The sequence below is a fragment of the Antennarius striatus genome, chromosome 2 (genome assembly GCF_040054535.1).
Source record: "Antennarius striatus isolate MH-2024 chromosome 2, ASM4005453v1, whole genome shotgun sequence".
Classification (NCBI taxonomy): domain Eukaryota; kingdom Metazoa; phylum Chordata; class Actinopteri; order Lophiiformes; family Antennariidae; genus Antennarius; species Antennarius striatus.
In genome coordinates, this window is record NC_090777.1 from 23721548 (window position 1) to 23742512 (window position 20965).

At 41.4% G+C, this 20965-nt stretch overlaps 1 protein-coding gene across 1 annotated transcript; it reads right to left on the minus strand.

Moving 5' to 3' along the window:
• Window positions 1-451: 451 nt before the first annotated feature.
• dnmt3ba (DNA (cytosine-5-)-methyltransferase 3 beta, duplicate a) lies at window positions 452-15375 on the minus strand. The gene is made up of 26 exons (XM_068324211.1): window positions 15160-15375; window positions 12086-12220; window positions 11645-11790; window positions 11219-11387; window positions 9407-11130; window positions 9215-9329; window positions 9068-9103; window positions 8772-8884; window positions 8398-8547; window positions 6104-6166; window positions 5850-5999; window positions 5658-5765; window positions 5278-5407; window positions 5047-5163; window positions 4908-4952; window positions 4729-4808; window positions 4475-4587; window positions 4090-4273; window positions 3922-4006; window positions 3624-3769; window positions 3430-3520; window positions 3190-3338; window positions 3029-3114; window positions 2871-2940; window positions 2678-2796; window positions 452-2584 (listed from the first exon to the last, which is right to left on the minus strand). Exons 2-26 carry the CDS (start codon window positions 12207-12209, stop codon window positions 2434-2436), a joined length of 4464 nt encoding a protein of 1487 aa, XP_068180312.1. The 5' UTR covers window positions 12210-12220; window positions 15160-15375; the 3' UTR covers window positions 452-2433.
• Between the last annotated feature and the right edge of the window lie 5590 nt (window positions 15376-20965).

Consider the following 20965-nt stretch of genomic DNA (forward strand, 5'->3'; position numbering starts at 1 on the left):
CAGTCAAGACGGACACATCCGACCGCCTCACCTCGAGTTCCGACCGACCACGCTGGGACAGATTACACCGCGGGTATCTAGAAATAGTCCTGTAAACAGGAAGAGAATAGGTAATTTCTAAAACCGGCTAGTTCCCGTGAAATGACATGAGGTCATGAGGTGTGCCCGGGTTGTGGAAGTGACGTCACAGATAGGGGCTAATGCACTGATAACTGATGGTGTAAAATAGAGGTTAATAGACAATTGTAATGTTCTTTAGTTGTCTTTCATTTGATTCCTATTCCTATTTTGGATTAAATTAAGCTAATCATTAAAAAGGGAACCAAAAGAGCAGTTTATTAGTTTTATGACATAAAATACATGAGCGAGTAAACACATTGGGTTTTTTTAAAATCCCCTAAAAGGAAATTAGCTCAAACATCATCACTTTTAAAGTGATAAAGGGCTTCAATGTACTCCTGTGTTGAATTTGAGTTTTATTTGACATGCTAACAGAAAAAAAATGAAAAAGTAAACATTTTGGCACAGGAAAGGAGACATTCCAGTTTAATGCCTGAGGAAAAGTCACAAGTACACTTCTTTCTGTTAATCCTGACATGCCATTTGTTGTTTTCTTCAAGCTATAAGTCACACTACTTCTTTTTTATTTCATTAAAACACAGTTAACAATCAACACACAGGAGAACCACAACCTATAAGAAAAGTTCACTTTGAGGCGGTGCAGATTAAGGTCACAGGTAAAACAAACTGGACATCAGCACTGCCAGTGTAGCACCATCAGGAATCAGATGTCAGATCCAGAGTCAGAGGTAAAGGAGTCAAACACATTCACTGTGGACCCATCCATCAGAAAGCACCAGTGATTCAAACCTAAGGCAGCACAATTATCTAACAAGATTGGTTTGAACAATAAAAACAGTTGTGCATTAAAATATTAACTTAAGGACACCTTGACAGTACTGTTGATGATTCAAGAGAATTAGAAAAACAATCAAAGCTAAAGTTTTGGTAAAAAAAACAAAGATATTGACACAGAATGATGTCATTAGATGTTTTGTCCAGTTAACTCTTAAAAAATGTTCTGAGCAGAAACTAGTGAAACTCTTTACAGTATAAAAGTTTGAAGGCAAGTTCTAATGCAAATCAGCCAAATCCGTTGGCGGTGAAACATTAATAATAATAAAGCTTAATGTCTTTAATATATCCAAACCCCAATGACACCATTTATTTAAATTTTGTCCTTATATTTTCCCCCATAATTTCAAGATTAATTTGCACAAATTTTTAATTATTTTCTATTATTCATCCTTTCTAACATCCCCATCTTTGTTTAAAACAAAACAAATAAAAAGTCTGCACGCAGACTTGCAAAATGCACTTTTAATTATGCATTTTGTGTACTTGTCACATATTTATTTTAATAAAGGAACCTTCATGTTAAAACAGCACTGAGTCTCTGGTTTCCCAACTTTCGTCATCCCAAATAATGGTGCGTTTTTTTTCCTTTTATAACATGAAATCTTTGTTTTTAAAGGAAGAAAATGTGCAAAACTATCATCGTGATCCTATCTCTGCAGGGCAGATGTTCAGTAACATTAAAAAAAACACTCGTAGAAATATTGATTAACAGTCAAGGGAGGTTTTTCCACAATGAGTGGACACAGAATGATTTTGGTTTGGTATAAATAGCTGTCTGAAGAACAGATAAAAAACAAGGTTTTAAAAAGCGTATTTAAAAACTGTCCGGTTCAAGAATGGAATCGATCTAACAAAGTACAGATGCTGTAGAAACAATGTGTTCATAGTTATAAGTTAAATACACAATAAAAAAACGTGTAACGGCAGTTTCAATAATTAAAGCAGTGTTGAGGTAGCATCCTGGGGTCTGTACCATGAAGCAAGATTAACGGTTTAGATTCACAGAGTCGAACACTGGAGATTGTGAAAAACTACATGTCCAAATAATTAAATTACAGTAAATATGACTATAAATAACTGCAAAAAGACTATGAAGACATTTTGAATTTGAAAGTATCATGATTCTGTTTTCCCTCGATGCTGACCGGTTGGTAGCGGAGTTAATTTGGTTCTCTTGCATTCTCCAGCTGGGCAGGAAGGTGACTTATTAGAAGTGAACCAGCTTCAGGATGCTGCAAAAACCTGAGTTAAGCCCAACGATGGCCGGCTAACTGTCTTATCTCGCTTCGTGATTCAGGCCCTTATTCTGAGCAACATTAATGTTTGATCTCAGCACCGTCGTCTATCAAGGGAGGAAAAACCCTGAAAAGTGTCGGCGTCTGCTGGTGACGAGTGGATGGTCGATGAACGAAAACTCACAGAATTCCTTTCTACAAGTTAAGCTAATCCTAAATTAGGTCTTATTAGGATAAAGAAGTCTGAACTACAAGGCAGAGGAGAGATGGAGGATTAGGTTCACAGTTGTTGTTCGCATTGGAAGTAATCCTTCAGAGGGGCGAAGAGGTGACGAATGACAGGGACGCTCCAGGAGCGGCCCAGAACTCTCTGCCGCTGCATTCGGCCCATGTTGTTCACATCCGTGTAATGTTTGGGGAAGCCGAAGATCCTGGAAGAGTTTCCCACACAAGAAGTTACTCCAAACAAACCGATAAACAAGAGGGAGCTGTTCCCCAACATGAGATTTACAGCGCTTACTTACTGTTCTATTTCGGTGCACCACAGGTAGTCGTCCTTGCCATTCATGTTGACAGGCAGCGGCCCCATCTTGCCCTGTCGCAAGGAGTTCGATTTTGTTGTGATCGTCCGGACTTTATCAAACTACAAGAAGAGACGACAAATCAGTGTCAAAGTCTCAAACACTTCAAAGACTGATTTTTTTTTTAGGCGTCTACCATCGCATTGCGTCCGACTTCCAGACAATCCTGGAGGGACACTTTGTCATCCAGAGATGTAGCCAGAGGTCTGAATGGAAACATGAAGGAATTATAAACCTCACGCAGGAATGGGTTTTTACCTCTTAGTGTAAAAATACGCTTGAATTAATACGTACCTGTTCATACCCGGGAGATTTCCCCAAAAGTAGCGTGCCCTATGAGCTGGACTGACTTTGATCGCATCGATAAGAATTGGATTACACTGAACATGGATAAAATACAAACGATGAGTTGTAAAATTCAACATATTCTATTTGTGGGATTCAAATTCTTTCACCTCAAGAAATCTGCAGATGTCTGACTTGTCGTTGGCGCTCATGAAGACAACGTTCTCAAACAACCAGAAGAACGGACGGTTGTCACCCTCCTTCGGCTTCAGCATGGCCAAAATGCGGTAGAACTCGAAGAAGAGCCTTCCGGTTCCCTCTAGAGGACAAACAGAGGAAGAACAAGCAAGAGGATCAGGACGCTGACGCCTCCTGTGAGCTTAATTGGTGTACGTTTGGAAGGTTCATACCGAATAATCCTTTTCTTAGAGGGTTGACCATGGACAGGTCGTTACACGGACTGCCTCCGATCAGGAGATCGAACGGACCCCATTCAGCCAGCTGCAACACACAGCTACACTTTAAACTATTTTATGACTGGTTTCAGTCTAAAGCTCAGATTTGGTCCTTCCTGTGCCGAGTCGTCGCTCCAGCATACACTCACATGTTTCCTCGTGATGGTACGAACGTCATTCACGTATTCGATCTTCCCCTCGTGCTTGATCATCCCCACAGCGATCGAATCGTCACATATCTCCGAGGCGATGTAGCGCCCCACGTTTAAGCCCAGGTCTTTGAGCACGAGGTAGCCTATGGAGGTGACGTAGCGTTTAGAAACAGACAAACAAGAGGAGGAAGACGTATATTTCCATACATCCATTTTAACAGTGTCAGGTATATGTGGAATTGACCTGAGCTGTTATGTATAAACAAGAGCGTGTCACATGATATTGTAAGTCAACCTGTTGCAATGCCGTCAAAAAGAGAGAGCACTTTGATTGGCCTTCGCTGATCAGCAGGGATGGAGGGATAAACTCTGTGAGGCTCCTGCGAGAAAAGAAAATTATTTTTTTTACTTTCCCCTTAAATTGACATGTTGTTGTTAGATGTGAACAAAATCTGTTACGTACAAACTCGAAGGCGCTGTTGTTGATAAAGAAGTCTTGGACCTTGACGCTCCAGTCCGGCCTCAGTCTGAGGTTCCCCTCACACTGTGACGGTTTACACATCAAGCAGCTCCAGGGGTCGATGTCTTTCAGTTTGTCAAAGGTTCCTGGACCGATCAGAATGTCCAGACAGTCCTTACAGAAACATCTGGTAGAAATACAGACCACATCTGAGAATGGTGGATGTAAAAAAAACTGTGCAGATAGAAAATTGAGAAATAACATCAAATTAGAACTCATTTTGAGACTTCCACCCTAAAGGTAACAGCTTAAATCTTTCACATTAATCCCGTATGACATAGCTAATTTGGGACAAAGTTGAAGATGACTGTTTCAGGGTTTAGTTTACCTGCAGCAGCTGGCGTTGCCACACAGAATCACCTCTAAGCCGGCGCAACACACGGTGCAATATGACTGGTAGCCGTCTTCATCATAGCGATACAGCGTCTCTGTGAAGTTCTCCTGCAAAGAGCCACAAAGCCGATTTACAGCATTTGGGATGTTAGCAGCAGTTATGTTCCAGATGAAAGTTAGACATTTACAAAACCGGGCTGGGATGGAGGAAAGCAGAGCACATGAAGCCGAAACAAGACATCAGATTACCTTGCATTTTAGACAAAGACCACCTTCAAACAACGGGTGCTGCACGTCAACCTCAGATGATCCACAACACAAACAAAAATCTGGAATAACAAACCATTACATCCTTAAAATATATATATATATATATATATTTCTATCGTGTCATATTTAAAATCAGACATGACTAACACAAACGTTACCTTCAATTGTCTTTCCTTTCTCTTTCACCTTTTCTATAATTGTTTCTGTAAAGTGAAATGAAAGGAATCACCAATGATGACAGCAGCAGTAAATCTGGTTTGTTTGCAGTGTCTAGACATGGATGAAAATAACTGGTACCTCTGTTAAAAGTGATGATGGATGCATTTGCTTTATTTTTAAAAACATATTTCCTTTTTGCTGGAGGCTGGTAGTCAGACTGGGAAGAGTCAGGTGAACTTTGATGAACAGCAGCGTCTAAAATAGAGTTGAGAATTGAAAAAAAAAACATTTTTCTCTTAAGACATCGCTGTAACTTTCTGAAAATCTGATTATCAGTAAATTATCCAATGATTATGAATCAAATCCTACCAGGAGGAGTGAATCCTTCAGGTCCTGTAGGGAGAAATCCTTCAAAAGCCCAGTTCAGCATCAGCTTCAGCTCTTTCTCTTTATTTCCTTCCGCCTTGGCAAAAGACTTAGAACATCGTTCACCTGCTAACTGCGGATGATGAAAAACAGTCACTGGTTTCTGAGAGACAGCATAAAGTTACAGAAACATCTCTGAGGTCAGGGGAATGACCAAAACCTCTCCGCTTCTTCACTGAATATATCTCAAATGTCATTCCAGTATTATAACAAATATCTGTGTTGCATTTTAGTAACGTCCTACTACAAGTGATAATGTCCTCTTAGAAACAAATCTGTAACAAATTACAAAGTTACACAGGTAGGTGTTTTCCGTCTTGTACCTCGATGACCTGGAAGATGGCTTCCTTGTAGAGAGGCAAGCTGGCAAAGGAGTTTTTGCAAAAGCACTTGGCGAAGGCGCCGAATGACACCAGACCTTCTGTGTAGATCTGCAACAGACAGAGAGAAACGTCAAACACCATTTGACACATGAAGCGCTCTTGCAGCTCGAGCGAACGCGCCGTGCTCCTGACCTCAGAGAACATCCCGTCCCCGAACCATTCCACCTTCCGCATTCCGTGGGGATGTGATTTGGATTTCCAAGGTATCACCATTCCTGGCCACCAGGAGAAGCCCTTCACCTTCCCCCACACAAGTTCACCTGTCAGGAACCCTTTCCCGTCCTGCAGGTGAGGAAGAAAAACAAGAAAGGTGGCGATTACTCAAAATATTTTAGAGGTATCAGCAGCAAAAAAACATTTTTTGTAAACGATGACATTTGTTTTACCCTGTAGGAAGATTTCCTCCGTCCTCTCTGTGTGGGTTTACTGGACGGAGACGTCTCTTCCACCTGAGAGTCAAACACAGTTTAAACCAGGGGTCCTCATACTTTGTCAGCAGGTGAGCTACATATAAAATGACCAAGTTAACATTATCGTATATAAATATACTGAGAATTCTAAATATCTTAACTACATGAGCCTATAATGCACAACACAACACCATTAACTAGCAGAGGCTGGTGCTGCTTGTATTCTGCATGTTCAGTTGTGTTTCATGGAAAAACTCCTCAATCTCCAGACAGAGATCTCGAAATCTTTGCAGGAATATCCCTCGACTAAAGCATCTCACGTCAGGTTGAAGCAACAGCCCAGAGAGGTCGCAGTCAGCCTTCTCCAGATGTTCCCGGAACAGCTGTTTTTGAAGAGATCTGGCGCCAACAGAACCAGTGATCTTCACTGCCACATCCATGATCTTTTTCATGTTGAGCATTTTAACGCATAACGCTTGATGGAACATGCTGTAATTCAGGAAGTTAGGGAAAGCATCGTCCTGCCTGCACTTGGTAATAAATCCATTCAAGCGTCCAGACATTACAGGCGCTTCATCCGTGGTGATGGAAATCAGTTTGTCCACTGGGAGCTGGGTTTTCTCCATAAAGTTTTTGAAGAGTTGAAATATACCCTCTCCTCGCGTCTGTTCTTTCACAGTCAGTACTGTCAGTAGCTCCTCTTTCGCAGTGCAGGTGTATTAGTGAACATACACCTGCACTTTTCTCTTTCTCAGCTCGCTTTTCTTTGGAAAGTCGGTGTCGTAGTCTCCATGAACGGCTCAATAATGCTGCTCCACATTTTGTAACAATAATCACCAAGCTACACACAATTCACGGAACAGAAAATTCAAGTGCATTTACCTGAATGCTGACCAATTGTCAAATAAAATGGAAGAGCTCCAAATGATAAATGAGGTCAACAAACCAACCTTGGTAGCAATCATAGAAGTTAAAAAACCCAACTTTGTATTTACCAAAGAGGAATTACAGATCCCAGACTGTCACCTTACATGGAATATTGAACAAAATGGGAGACTAGTATTCATATATTTGAAGGACATTCATGGCATCACCTCTTAACATGACCACTTGACCCTTCAATTCACATCAACCTGTGAAACCACCTACAAAAAAAGGTGTTATGACAGAGGCAACTATGAAGGATGCTCTCAATATTAACCGGTTGGCGTGCCTAAAATATCTGGATGTTCAAGGCAGCTGGGATAAACTGTTACAGAAATTTTACGACGCAGTAAAAAATTACATTCCTACGAAACAAGTCACTCTAGACAAAAGCACAGACCCTTACAAAAGAACAAATATGTGGCCTCCAAAATTATAATTAAACTGAAGGTTAGGAGAACATGTATTCAATCAAAAAAACCTCAGATTGTTGTATGCTTGGAATCCCAAAAGCAAGAAAGCAAAGTGAGAAAATTTTTGCAAAACAATGAAATCTTATTGGGCCTACATAAACTCCCGATTTAAAACCACTGCTGGAATTGAGCTCCTGTCAGTACAGTACGTCTAACTGCTAATCCCCGCAGTGTTCTCATGTCCATCCAACATTAACTGCACTCATCAGATATGCATTTATTTCATTGTAAACGTAATAATCAATATGACTAACAATTAAGATGATTTGAATGATCCCTGTGGAGCATTAGATGAGTGAACCGGTACAATAATGCTGTACAAATGATGATGTCCCACCATCACAGGGATCAAAAGGAAGCAGCAGCAAAGCGAGTCAATACAACTGACGACAGTGAACACGTATGCGCCTTTAAATATAAGACATGCAGTTTTGTTGACATCAAACTTTAAAAAGCGCCACAGCGTCTATAGAAGTTTTAAGTTTAATGAAAGTGTTAACTTCTACATCGCGCTGCTGCAGAAAGGAAACTGTCAATCAGACCAGCCTCAGTTGAAGTGAATATTTCCTCAAACATAAAAAATCTTAGTCGATGTATCTGAAGAAATCAAAAAATAAATAACTAAATTTCCAGACTAACATCAAGGCCACGGACTTCTTTGAAAGAACGGATTCAATGCTCCTCACAGCTTTGAAGGGAAATTACTTGGATTTTAATTACATTTTTTCTAGGTTACTTATATGTTTTGTTATATATTACACCTATTATTCTTGAAGATTAACTGAGAAAGAATTTGATGAGACTCAGATTCGTCGTCAAACTGTATCTCTGGCCGTCGTGGAGTTTTCTGCCGGTTTACTTAAGTACACCTACCGCCTCATCTTGGGACTCCAGACTCTTTCTGCTGTCCTTATCCAGACAATCATGCTTGGCCCACTTGTTAACACCGGCCTGAAACACGGCACGGGCCTGGGGCTTCTGGCGCAAGCTGTTTTCCCAGCCGAAACATCCCCTAGTGGTCCCCTGAGAGACGACACACTCCCATTATAACGCTTCATATGATGCAGACAGAAGTGCGCACAACACACAGTCACACACCACGGTGGAAAACTACACCTCATTACACCGCTGAGTAAAGGTAAAAACATGTCCGAGGGGATGATGACTGGAATATTCATTTAATAGAAGCCGATTTTCATATCATGATGCAGCAAAAATACTTTTGACCTGTTATTTGGAGAGTCCTACGTGTAAATTTTAAACATCAAACTTCTACTCTTTTGTGCAGATGTCGTATACGAAGAAAAATAGAAGAAAATCTTTACCTCTCTCCACAAGGCGTAATGTTCATTTGTTGGTTCTCCAAGGGGAAAAAAATGGAAAAAATTACTTTACAAGCGATACACGTAATTGTATAACAACATGTTCAAATCTGGACATCCTGAGTCTGATTGCAAAAATACACTGAGGATACACTAAGAAAGACATAATTTTTCAACAGTGTAGATAATGCGAATAAGAAGGTTAAAACTGTTTAACTTACCGTTGATCTTTGTCAGGCGGACTTCACACGGTTTCACTGCCAGATAAACCATTCAGTGACAGTGTGAGTAAAATCACTGTCATCATCCACAAAAAAAACGTTTATTCAGAACATAAATTAAAAAAAGCACATTTACATTCTTCTTACATTTACTGTGAAGCAGGTTTTCTTTGCCACTGGCGCCATTGGATATGACATCCTCCTCGCTGTCTGTAAAGGAATCTCTTTCCATGCACAGTAGATTGTTCTCATTTTCCAAAGACTGGGACAAAGTAGCACACGGCAATGAGCAGACATTCCAAAAATGGGCACAAATTTAGAGGAAACATTTTAAAGTACCTTGGTGAAAACTTGCTGGGTCTCCAGTGGGGGACAGGGGAAAGACAGGAGGGTCAAAATGAGTTTTCTGAAGATGGAGGTCTGCTGGGTGTTCCTCAGCACCTGGGCCCAGTGCTTCTCCAGTGAAACCGCTGTCAGGTCCTCCTTCTCTTCTCCTTCCTCAGCCAGCTGATACTTAAAAAACTCACTGACAAGCTGGCCGACCTCCTCGGGTGAACAGCAGATTCCCAGTTTGGTCCCGAGCTCGCCGACTGCCTTCCCGGGGGTCTTCACCTTTCTCTGGGGATTCAGCAGCTGGGCAATACTTTTCAGCGTCGCCTCGTCCAGAGGCAGCTCTTCTGCGATGCCACCCGTTAATGCAACATAGAAACGCAGCGCCTCTTCTTGTAACAGCGACAACACCCCTGTGTTCTCTGGCTGGTTGAGAAAGTCTTCCACAGCTTTTCCTCCCACATTGAGCTCAGGGCTCAAAAGGTGGAAACTCTCGTTCTTAAGGATTTGGGCATCGTGCTCTTTGAGGAAACGAAAGGCAGCTTGAGGATGAAGGAAGCAGGAGGTGTAGGTGCAGAGCAAGTTACTCGCCTCTTCCAGGACGATCACGATGTCAGATCGGGCTGCTCCCTTCAGCGTTTGCACAAGTCTTTGGAAACTGAGCAGAGGCTTCAGTGCCTGCTCCAGGAACATGAATATGGCCCTGACTTTGGGATCCTGCAGCTGGGAGCAGATCGACTTGACTTTCTCATCATCTTTGTCGCAAGACTGAAAGTACAAAATGAGATCCGTCCATACTTCCAGGATTTTAGTGACAAACAGGCAGAAGTTAAGGCAGCTGGTGTTGAGATGAAACGGACCGTTCATGCTGACATCTGAGCCAAAAAGAGCCTGGAGCTGGTTTTTGTTGGTAGAGCAGGAGGCGTTGTGGGCAGAGATGTCTGCCATCAGCTCCTGAATCTGATTGGAGAGTTTCTTCACCCCGGCATCGCAGGCAGCATCAGCGACGCTGAACAGCCCGCCTAAGGTGACTATGTTTGGGTTGAGTTCCCTGAGATGCAAACACATTTTCTCTGAGGAGGCACCGCTTCTGTCACAATAAACAGCAGCAAGATTATGCACAGGTAACCCGAACTTTTTCAAGGTTTCCACCACCGATGCAGCTGTTCGATCTTCTGAAGCATCCACAGACTGAAACGCATCCAGGAATCGGAGACGGTGCTTGGAGGCGATCACGTCAAAAAACCCAACAAGGACAACAGAGACGGCGTCGCCCTCTCCCAGTGTTACCCTTTCATAAATGTAAACACAGTAAGGAGTGTGCTGGCAAGCAGACGTGATATCTTTGGGGTACTCTGACCCCAGTTTACAATGTGCAAAATGTCTGGACGCCTGCTCACCTTCGGCAGAGCTTTTGTGAAAGAGTTTGCGGATAAAACGAATGGCTTCGTCACTGCAGGGCAGCGGATCAGAGAGGTGGTTGTTCTGGCTGGCGTGCATAGAAGATTGAGACCTTTTCTTGTGTTTTCTTGTTTCTGCATGTCGCTGGAGATCATGAAGGCCCTTATGAAATGTGACCAGGCTCCAGTTACAAAAGTGGCAGTAAGTATATCCCTCGCCGAGAGCGCTACGGTCAGCCCAGTCATAAATATCCTTCCATTCATCAGAGTATGGAAATACTTTTGAAATTCCAGTGCCCTTCTCATCCTTGCCCGATTCTAGCTCAGATCTCCCTAGAAGAATTTGAGAGGGAAAAATATATGATAAATATAAATGTGTACATTTTTATCACGGTGATGCAAAATGTCAAGCTGCACTTACATGAATTGTGAAAAGTCACAGTAATGGGGCTAATCTCGAGGATGCCCCTTGCTTTCACAGGGTCGTATTCTAAACTTTTCACATTGGCCTTATAGAAACCTCTGAACCACTTCAGGAACTCAAAGTTGCTCTTGAAGTCCCCCATTATGAGTCGGTCAACTGGAATGGTCTAAACCAAGACACAAAAATCTAATTTAAGACATTAACTTCAATACATGGATTCTTTCACTGCTCAGAACACTTATAGAGCCAATCATTTAATGAGTTCATCTTTGATATGTTAACTTGCTTTACAGCCATTTAAAATTTCCCATTAATTTAGCATTTTGGGAAATATACCATAGTTCTTTTGGGTAACTGTAACGCTAATGCTTAGCATAATATAAGAACAAAGTTTAAAAAAAATCAACCATGAATGGCGCTTACCCGCGTGATGTCGTTCTTGCTGAAGGCTTCATGAAGGAGTCTGAAGTTGTGCTTACAGTCGTCCTCACCTTGTGCATCAAATTTTACCTTTGTCATGTCGACAGAGCCGGGAACAACACAATCCATGATCTGACAGTGACATGCACCTGCAAGATCAAACAGGCATGAAGACGGGAGTTCAGTTCAACTCGATACTGTTCATCCATGTAACATTTAAAAATTGCTGTGACGAATGTTAAGCGACATCACCAACAAATTTAATAGCAGTAAATTTCTGTACTTGCTTCACAATAAAACTTCTCTTGACAGTGACGGATAACAGCTGACCGTACGGACTGAATGGAGATTTCTCTCTATAGTATATCTATAGGATGTGTTTATAGCTGGTTAAATCAGGCACATGGGCAAACCGCTTTGGTTCTATGTGTACAGATGAATCACCTGAACCCATCTGCTGCACATCTGTGAAGTTAGTCTTCAGCAGGTTGTTGGCCCACGCCAGCATACTGAAGCGGCTGTATTTCTTGGGGGTGGAATACGGAATCACAACCACTTGGGTCGTCATCTTGCAGCTGTCTGAGAAAAGAAGGCACAAAACATCATCATTTTTAACATCAGGTGAGGTGAATTCATTTTATGATGGATCTGGATCAAGTTTTGGATGCAGTGCATTTTTCAGATGAGTGTCTGATTTCACCCTTCTCAGTGTCTTGGATGCTTGGATTTCTAGCAGGGTTATGCATAAAATACTAGACAGAATTATAACAAAACTGTAAAGCTATGAGGTCACACAACTGGAGTACACAACACATTTACACAAATTTTAATTAGTGTACAGGACGGTTAAAGGGCAACGATGTCTGCTGCTGCCAGCAAACTTAACTTTCTCAAGGTTGTCCCTTTGCAGGGACACAAAGATTTTCACTCGACTACCACACAAATCTATCAAGTGTGATGAAGGAATATTTCGTGTGATGAAGGAATATTTCATGAGTATTATAAAACCTTGCCATATATTGGTATATTGGTAAAAGGGAGTTGAGAATGGAGCTACCAGGCAAGAGGAGGTCCAAAGAGAAGGTAAAAGGATGTAGTGAAGGAAGGCATGAGGGCAGTTGGTGTCACAGAGCAGGAAGCAAAAGATAGGCTGACATGGAAAGGTAAGACACAGTGGCGACCCCTAACGGGACAAGCTGAAAGGAAAAGAGAAGTAATAATAATAATAATAATAATAATAATAATAAGAGGAAGAATAATAATAATAATTTTTTTTAATTTTTGCAAAAACACTTTAATTACATTCAAACATTTTACAATTTTACATGAGATGAAAGCACTAAAGTGCTTCAGAAGAAGAAGAAAAAACCCGAAAGCTCCTGGGTCGGTTTCTCTGCATCAGAGTCCAATCCCAATGAAGTGGTGATGTTTGAAGACAACAAGATGTATGGACAGTGCTATGAGTCAAGAGTCAACATGTTGATCAAAGGAGACAAAGTCAAAATGTTGCTCACCAACTGGACATCGTAGATTGGTTTGCTGCCCAGCGTTGATGGTTGCTATGCACTCCACTCCACCAGCACCAACAGCCAAATCTACCCGTTCTTACAAATGCTAAACATCGACAAAACTTTTGGCAACGTGGAGTTTCACGCTCATGCATTTTATCTAATGTGCAAACAATCGTCTCTGACAGACTCGGACTTGGAAAGTTTCAAGAAGCAAGCAGGTTGCCTCGGCTACTCTGGAGAACCTACCTTCAAACACGACCCACAGAATGGGTTCTGTACTGAAGGGGTTGGCATCTTTCTGAACTTCTGAAGTCAAGAACCATAAACTTCCTGTGACAAATCTGAAGTAGCAACACGGTTTTATTCAGGATGGTTTTAACCAAATAAAACTAAATTTTTTCAGAAGAAGAAGACGAAAAAGAAGACGACTGTGGAAAAAAAAGACAGGGATGTTTTGTTTTTAAATTATGACACACATAAGCAATCAATAGGTCTAATTGTTTTTAAAGTTAATCGTATTCCCTATGAATATTCATATTCAACACAAACTTATTTTTCTGTGCCGGCCACGATGTGGAAGATGATGAAAATAGCCCAACTAGGCTCTAGTACCATGGATAAGGGCTGATCATGCGAATATGTCAAGTGGATTTAGCCTGATGTGTACTGTCTGTAAAACATAACATTAACGCATCATAGATTGAGATTTCACGTCATGTCAAAATAAAATAAGTCAGCAAATATAAGACAAAGTGAACAGTTTTCGCTGATGCCTGACTTCATGTACGCTTTCCTGTTGGTACGTCATCTGCACCGTTTTGTCCTTCTTTTATCCAGATCTCTGCGAAATTCTGAGCAGAGAACGAACATACGTCTGGTCCATTGACAGCAACGAAAAGAGGACTGGTGTTGCATGGTGTTGTGCTCAGCAGAGATAGAGATGTAACAGCCAGAGAGGATAAAGATCACTCCCATCCACCCCCAACACATTGCATTTTGATCTTAAGCACACGTTTCACATAATTCTGGTTCGTTTTGATGCACCTTTCCAATCTGTTTCAGAGGGCTTTTTCCACAATGCTCTTCAATACCAAGCCATAGCTGTAATATATAACCAGAGGGAGTATTAACCCCTGCCCCATAATGACTCCTGGGGTGGGGGGTGGTTGGAACAGGACTGTGGGTGGGTTTTAATCCCTATTGTTTGTCTGTGGAGGAAAAAAGAAAGGGCTCCCATGTCAAATTGTCCAAACTAGTCTGTCTTCTACTGGTGTGAGGACAAACTCTTGTCATGTCTGCACAGATCCTTGCTGTAGTTGAGCCCCATCCAGGGGACGTCAGCCATGCTGCTGCCTCCTCCCACGTTCCTCCTCAATGCATAGAAAAAACCTAAATGAAATCTCGCGTTGTCCATAATTTGCCGCGAAAGGTCCTAGTTCTCAACTTTCACTGTCAAGGAAACTTTACACTCAAATCTCGTTACTGCACTTACCGGGGAAACACATACAATGCTTACAAGCGTAAAAAATAATTGCTTACGTCTATAGTTAGGATTTGTCATTAAATTTCGTGCATGGTGCAGCGGCTACAGCCCGATTCACATGCGATCTATATGTTTTAACGCTATGAAGAAGCAGGAAACCATATGTGACATATAGTAAACAAAACCCAACAGTATGAGAGGTAATAAACGATGCATAACGCTACCCGCGCACACGCACATTGCTACTACGACCGCTATAAACAAACAACTGGAAGTCAATTATTTGAAAGTCAGAAAAATGTCTCCTCCTCTCGGTCCGGTGTGGTGTTTATGTGGGGGGGGGGGGGTGTTCTACGAGCCGGTCTTTGTGTCGTGAGCCTGAACAAGCTCCACAATGAACGAGAACAATAAAACCCGGACAGCATCAACCAGTTGGTTACTACCCGGTATTATCCTTTACCAGAAAAGGCACAATCAGAAGCGACTGGTTATAATAGCTAACACTTATCATGCAGTTGACTCACCTCGGCTGTTCCCTTGTAGACGATCCGCCTGACTCTCAGCTCCGTCCTGAGGCGCGTTCTCCCGATAGGCAGACCGGCCCCCGTGACGTCCCACCGGCCCCCGTGACGTACCACTACACGGGGATCGCACACCGGCCCACCAATGATGGGGGTCGTTCCGCAATGGAGCCGCTTACGTCGGGCTTACCTTAACAAGCACCAGAACCCGTCCATAACTAACCAGCACCCGTCCATAACTAACCAACACTCGTCCATAACTAAGCACTGGGTTACCAATAATGCGTCTTAACTATTGCTAGCGTCGCATCTCTAAATACGCACATCTCAATTTAAAAGTTCGCTAACAAATATGGCGCCTGAATAATTTCCCACTTGTTCTTTTTTTTTTTTGGTTGTTGTTGCATCAACATTTAGCACAGTCTCATTAATAATTCGACTTTTGTAAAGCTCGTCCCCGAACAGAAATAACTTATTCGACGATTTTTAGTTTGCTGGCAGCTTTACCTATGTAAACCTATGTAAACACGCAAGTAGTATTTTTTCGTCAGGAGAGGCCATAGCATACAAATATGCAGCGTCACGCAGTATGCTAGCTATGTTAGCTCGCCGGAACGAGGTAGTTCGGGTTTAAGCCAAGCTAAGGTACCCTTTGAGAAAGACATTTTGATTTGTTTTAATCATATTAACGAATGGTTGTTGACTAAAATAAAATGCTGAAAGTGCACATTTACGTTTTTATCAATGGGTTTTCATAACTGATGTTGTCGTTAAGGTATTTTAGGAATAGTAGCTGGAGAAAAGCTGATGACAGGGTGCCCAGAGAGGAACTGTGGTATTGTATGAGGAAGTCTGGAGTGGCGGAGAAGTATGTTAGAGCGGTGTAGGACATGTATGAGGACTGTAAGACAGTGGTGAGGTGTGCTGTAGGTGTGACAGAGGAGTTCAAGGTGGAGGTGAGACTGCATCGCTATGGTGATGGACAGGCTGACAGATGAGGTTGGACAGGAATCTCCTTGGACTATGATGTTTGCTGATAACATGGTGATCTGTACTGAGAGCAGTGAACAGGTGGAGAGGTGGAGGTTTGTCCTTGAAAGGAGAGGAATGAAGGTTAGCCGCAGTAAGACAGAGTACATGTGTGTGAATGAGAAGGAGCCAAGTGGAAGAGTGAGGTTACAGGGAGAAGAGATCAAGAATGTGGAGGATTTTAAGTACTTAGGGTCAACAGTCCAGAGCAATGGAAAGTGTGGAAGAGAGGTGAAGAAGCGTGTACAGGCTGGATGGAACTGGTGGAGAAAAGTGTCAGGTGTGATGTGTGATAGAAGAGTTTCAGCTAAAATGAAAGGAAAGGTGTACAAAACTGTGGTGAGACCAGCAATGTTGTTTGGTCTAGAGACAGTGTCACTGAGGAAAAGACAGGAGACAGAGCTGGAGGTAGCAGAGATGAAGATGCTGAGGTTCTCTCTGGGAGTGACCAGGATGGATAGGATCAGGAATGAGTACATCAGAGGGACAGCACATGTTAGAGGTTTTGGAGATAAAGTCAGAGAGGCCAGACTGAGATGGTTTGGACATGTCCAGAGGAGAGATAGTGAATATATTGGTAGAAGGATGCTGAGTTTTGAACTGCCAGGCAGGAGTACTCCATCCATTTTCTTATCTGCCCTGTGGGTCACGGGTCTGCTGGCTATGGGCCGGGGTGTACAACCCTGGATAAGACGTGGGGCCACAAGAAAGAAAAACAACCTCTCAAACGCACACCAATGGAAAATTTGGTGAGACTTGTTCACCTTTGCTCCATGTTTGTGGAGGTGGGAGGAAAGAGGATAATCTGGAGACAACCCATGCAGACATGGAGAGAATGGACAAACTCCCACAGAAAGTAATCAAACCCTGCAACAGTGCTATCCACTGCACCAGCTTCCCAATCCAGTTGTACCACAGAAAAATAAATGTATTTATTTCCAACGTCAAAGATTTTTGTGGTTTACTTAGTTTGACATAAATCATACTCCAAGCCAATAATCTATTTAAGCAAGTGAAAGCAAACATTGATCTGTAATTGTGTCCACATTTACAAAATAGTCTGCTGAATGAATGTGTCAGTATCTCTGAATAAAGTTGCCCCTAGCCAGAGTTGGTAGAATCCATGTGCAGCCACATAAAGACAAGTTTATTTCGTATTATTGTGGTTTTGATCATATTACGAATGTGACTTAAACTGAGGGTCAGTCTATTTTAAACCAAGTCATTCATTCTGTATCCAAGTAAGTAGGTTCCAGTCATACATTTCGGCCACTACTTTCTTGACTTGTTATTACGAGCTTTTTCTGGTCCAAGTTTCTCAATCCAGATTGAGCCCAACTAAACCAGAACAGGCTATTCAAAAAGCCTGATCCCGGAACAGCTCTACCAATAGTTTACATGGATGGTACCAATATTGGACCGGCATGGTGAAAAATGTGTCCTGTGAAGTGAGATGTTTATATTTAAATAACTGACAAAATGATCTCAAAATAGTCTGAGGTTCTTGAATAACCATCATTACACCCAAGTAATATTTTTTCACAAGCATTGGCTACAGCGAGGATGGTGCTAAGAGTCAACGAGCATTTCCAGGAGTTAATTTTCGTGTCTAGAGCTCAGTCTCTGATTAAATGGAAGTGAATGCTTGGCAATTGGATGACATAGGTTGAACCCTGATAGCTGTTTGTTTACAGGGAAGGGAATGCTCACCGCACTGTATTTATGAGTTGATACTGACGTTTATTACACTTGATGTAAAAATGCTCTTATGGTGTGAAATATCGTTTTAATACCAAAACAACACATTGTCCCTGGATATCATTTTGTGATGTCATTATGGCGATAACTCGGGGCCTTTTCAGCACCGTCTGTGGTGAGTGTCTACATTCTGGTTGCCTACAGCGGGGTCAGTGGGGTCAGGGTTGGCTTTGTTTATCCAACCACCTCTCCAGCAGCCCATCCTCCCAAAGGCTAGGACCATCACAGTGGACAGAGAGAGAGAGAGAAAGGGAGAGAACAGAATGCATTGAATTGTCTTGTGATTCTTTTATTTTTTTAGCAACGGGTAATGGTGCTGACTGTCTGAGTATATGTTTTTTAAAAAGATTACTTCTACAAACCAGTTGAGCATGTAGGATTTTCTTTTCTTTCTTATAGTTTTATATGTTAATTTTGATTGTAACGATGCATGCAGAGGAAAAGAACAACCATAAATTCCACAGATCCAAAGCTTATATGCCTAGTGTAATAAAATCTATTGTGGCAAGAAATCATTAATTGAAGTGGGATAAATGGTGAGAGGCACTTCATTTTCTACAATGTCTTGAAGTATACATTTTTTTCCCTTTAGAAAATATTTCCTTAATCTTTCATGGATATCAGCTATTATTCAAATAAACAATATAGTCTGATTACAAGCTCCTTGGACTCAAGTGATTAAACAAGACAGACTTTGCGCAGTCATCTCTGTAAATGATTAATAGTTGGGAGGGAACTTCTTTGTTGAAACATGGCAGAAGTTTCAGTAATGTGCCTTCTGATCTCCAAGAGGTCTTTTTACAAAAAAATTGTACGAATGTTGTCATTTGAAAAAGTTTGTTTACCAAATGATCACATTTGATTCTATATGGTCAATCTGACTGCATAATCTAGTAAAGCTACAAGTATGCCTGATGTCTGACTCACACCTCTAAGATTTATAGAGGGTGGTTCAGCAATCAGGAAAAAAAAGTTTAAAAATGTTCAGCTGTGAGAAAACAAATACTAGAAATGTACCAACTTTTTTCAGGATCTACGTCAAAATTTAATGTAAATCATTTCTGCATTTTTATTACAAAGCAACAATGGAACCATTATTTTTTTTGAAAACTGATGTTATAAAATTCCTTTATTTTTACTTTTAAATGATACACTGTGTTATAGTACACACAATAAACAGATCAGTCAACTGCTACCAATAGTTATAATATAATTTATTTATCATCCAAAAATTATTTGGTTGTGTTTTTCTGACTTGACCAAATTATTTTTCAGCTCCAAAGTGTCTCCTGGAACAAGAGGCCATTGCAGTTGGTGAAAGCACATGCCAATTACCAATTACTAACCTAATTTGTTTGCAAATGTTGTGATTTATTTTATAACGAGCGATCAATGCCTTCATTTGTCTTTTTGTCACAAAAAAAAACTACTTGATGGTCTTGAAAGAATTTTGGTGAGACCAGTATAATCATTACAAAAATTCATCAGGAACAATCGGTCAGGACTTGTTTAATTTTACATCAGTAGTTTAATTTAATAATGGAAGAAAAATAAATAAATACACACACTGAGAGCTGATGGAGTTTTCGTCATTAAGGAGCAGCAATATCCAAAAACAAAACCTACACATCACTGGCAGTGTGAAAAGTCAACTGTGAACTGATTTAGATCATTGGCTGGGATGCTACACAAAGCTAGCTCCATTCAGATTTTATACCCCGGCACTGGATTGTTAAAAACTTTGAATAAATATTTAGTAGCGTCTGAGAACAGATGAATCACTTAATGCAAATACAATAATGAAGGTATTTTACTTTCAACCTGTCATGTGTGAGCTTTCACATTGTAGGACCCACAATTCAGCATTTTCTCTGAAAATGTGTATTGGCAAGTTAAATATTCCTGATTGTAATTGACTAATCACTAATATTTTGCACCCAGTTGATAAGAATTTTTCCACTGAAAACAAAAACAAAAGTTAAAAAGTAACTGAGAGACGATTGAGTCATCTTAATGAGAAAATGAGTCAACTGCCGTCACTGTGTCGCAAAGCAGGTGCGTCTAAGAAAGGATGGGAGTCAATCAGACTGAAGTTTTCTAGATTTGTATATGTGTGTGTGTGTGTGTGTGTGTGTGTGTGTGTGTGTGTGTGTGTGTGTGTGTGTGTGTGTGTGTGTGTGTGTGTGTGTGTGTGTGTGTGTGTGTGTGTGTGTGTGTGTGAGTTTGTTTGTGTCTGTGAGGCTAAGAAAGGTCTTAACCACTTTCAAGAGCGTCATGTGGTGTCGCCAGAGAAGGAGGAATAACAAGTGAGAGCGGGAAAGAAAAGTCTGAAAAGGGGAAGAAGACAAAGGTCAGTGAGAGCATTTAGAGGATGAGGCTAAGAGGACACAGCCTGACATGTGCAATAAAGTGGATGTCAGTGCAGCGGTGGGGGGGCGACTATAAGCATGTCACAGGCAATCAGGATGGGAGGCTGGAGTGTTTGTGTTTCTCTCTACTGTGAGCCCATTACTGCTGTCAAGAGCTGGTAGTACTGACACGATCAAGGCTGCAAACACAGGTGGAGCCGACTTGTCGGAAGGAGTGATCAGTTATGGTGCTTCGCTATTTGTGAATGGACGGATTGAATAATGGTCATGTTTAGTTTACTTACAACTTATATTTGACTCCAATTTGTTGCTACTCAAACTGCACTCAATGCCGGTTTATAAGGCAAATGTTGTTGAAGATAAAGCTTTGGTTAAGAGCGGAAATAATGGCGCCTTTGTGTGGAGGTAACAGACTTCCTGTGGGCCCCCCTCAGACCACAGCGGGTTGGTCCTGCAACTTTTCTAAGATTGCCCTGCCATGTTCCTGTAACGTTTACTTTACAGGAAGCTGTTATAATGGATGTTTAGACCAAGTCTTCCAGTATTTTCATGCACATAGGTTGAATTACTCTGAACTACTCTGTGATGGAAGTAAGACAAATGTCTCGGTATCTGAAAACACAGAAGCCTTGAGTCATTTTACACCGTATGCA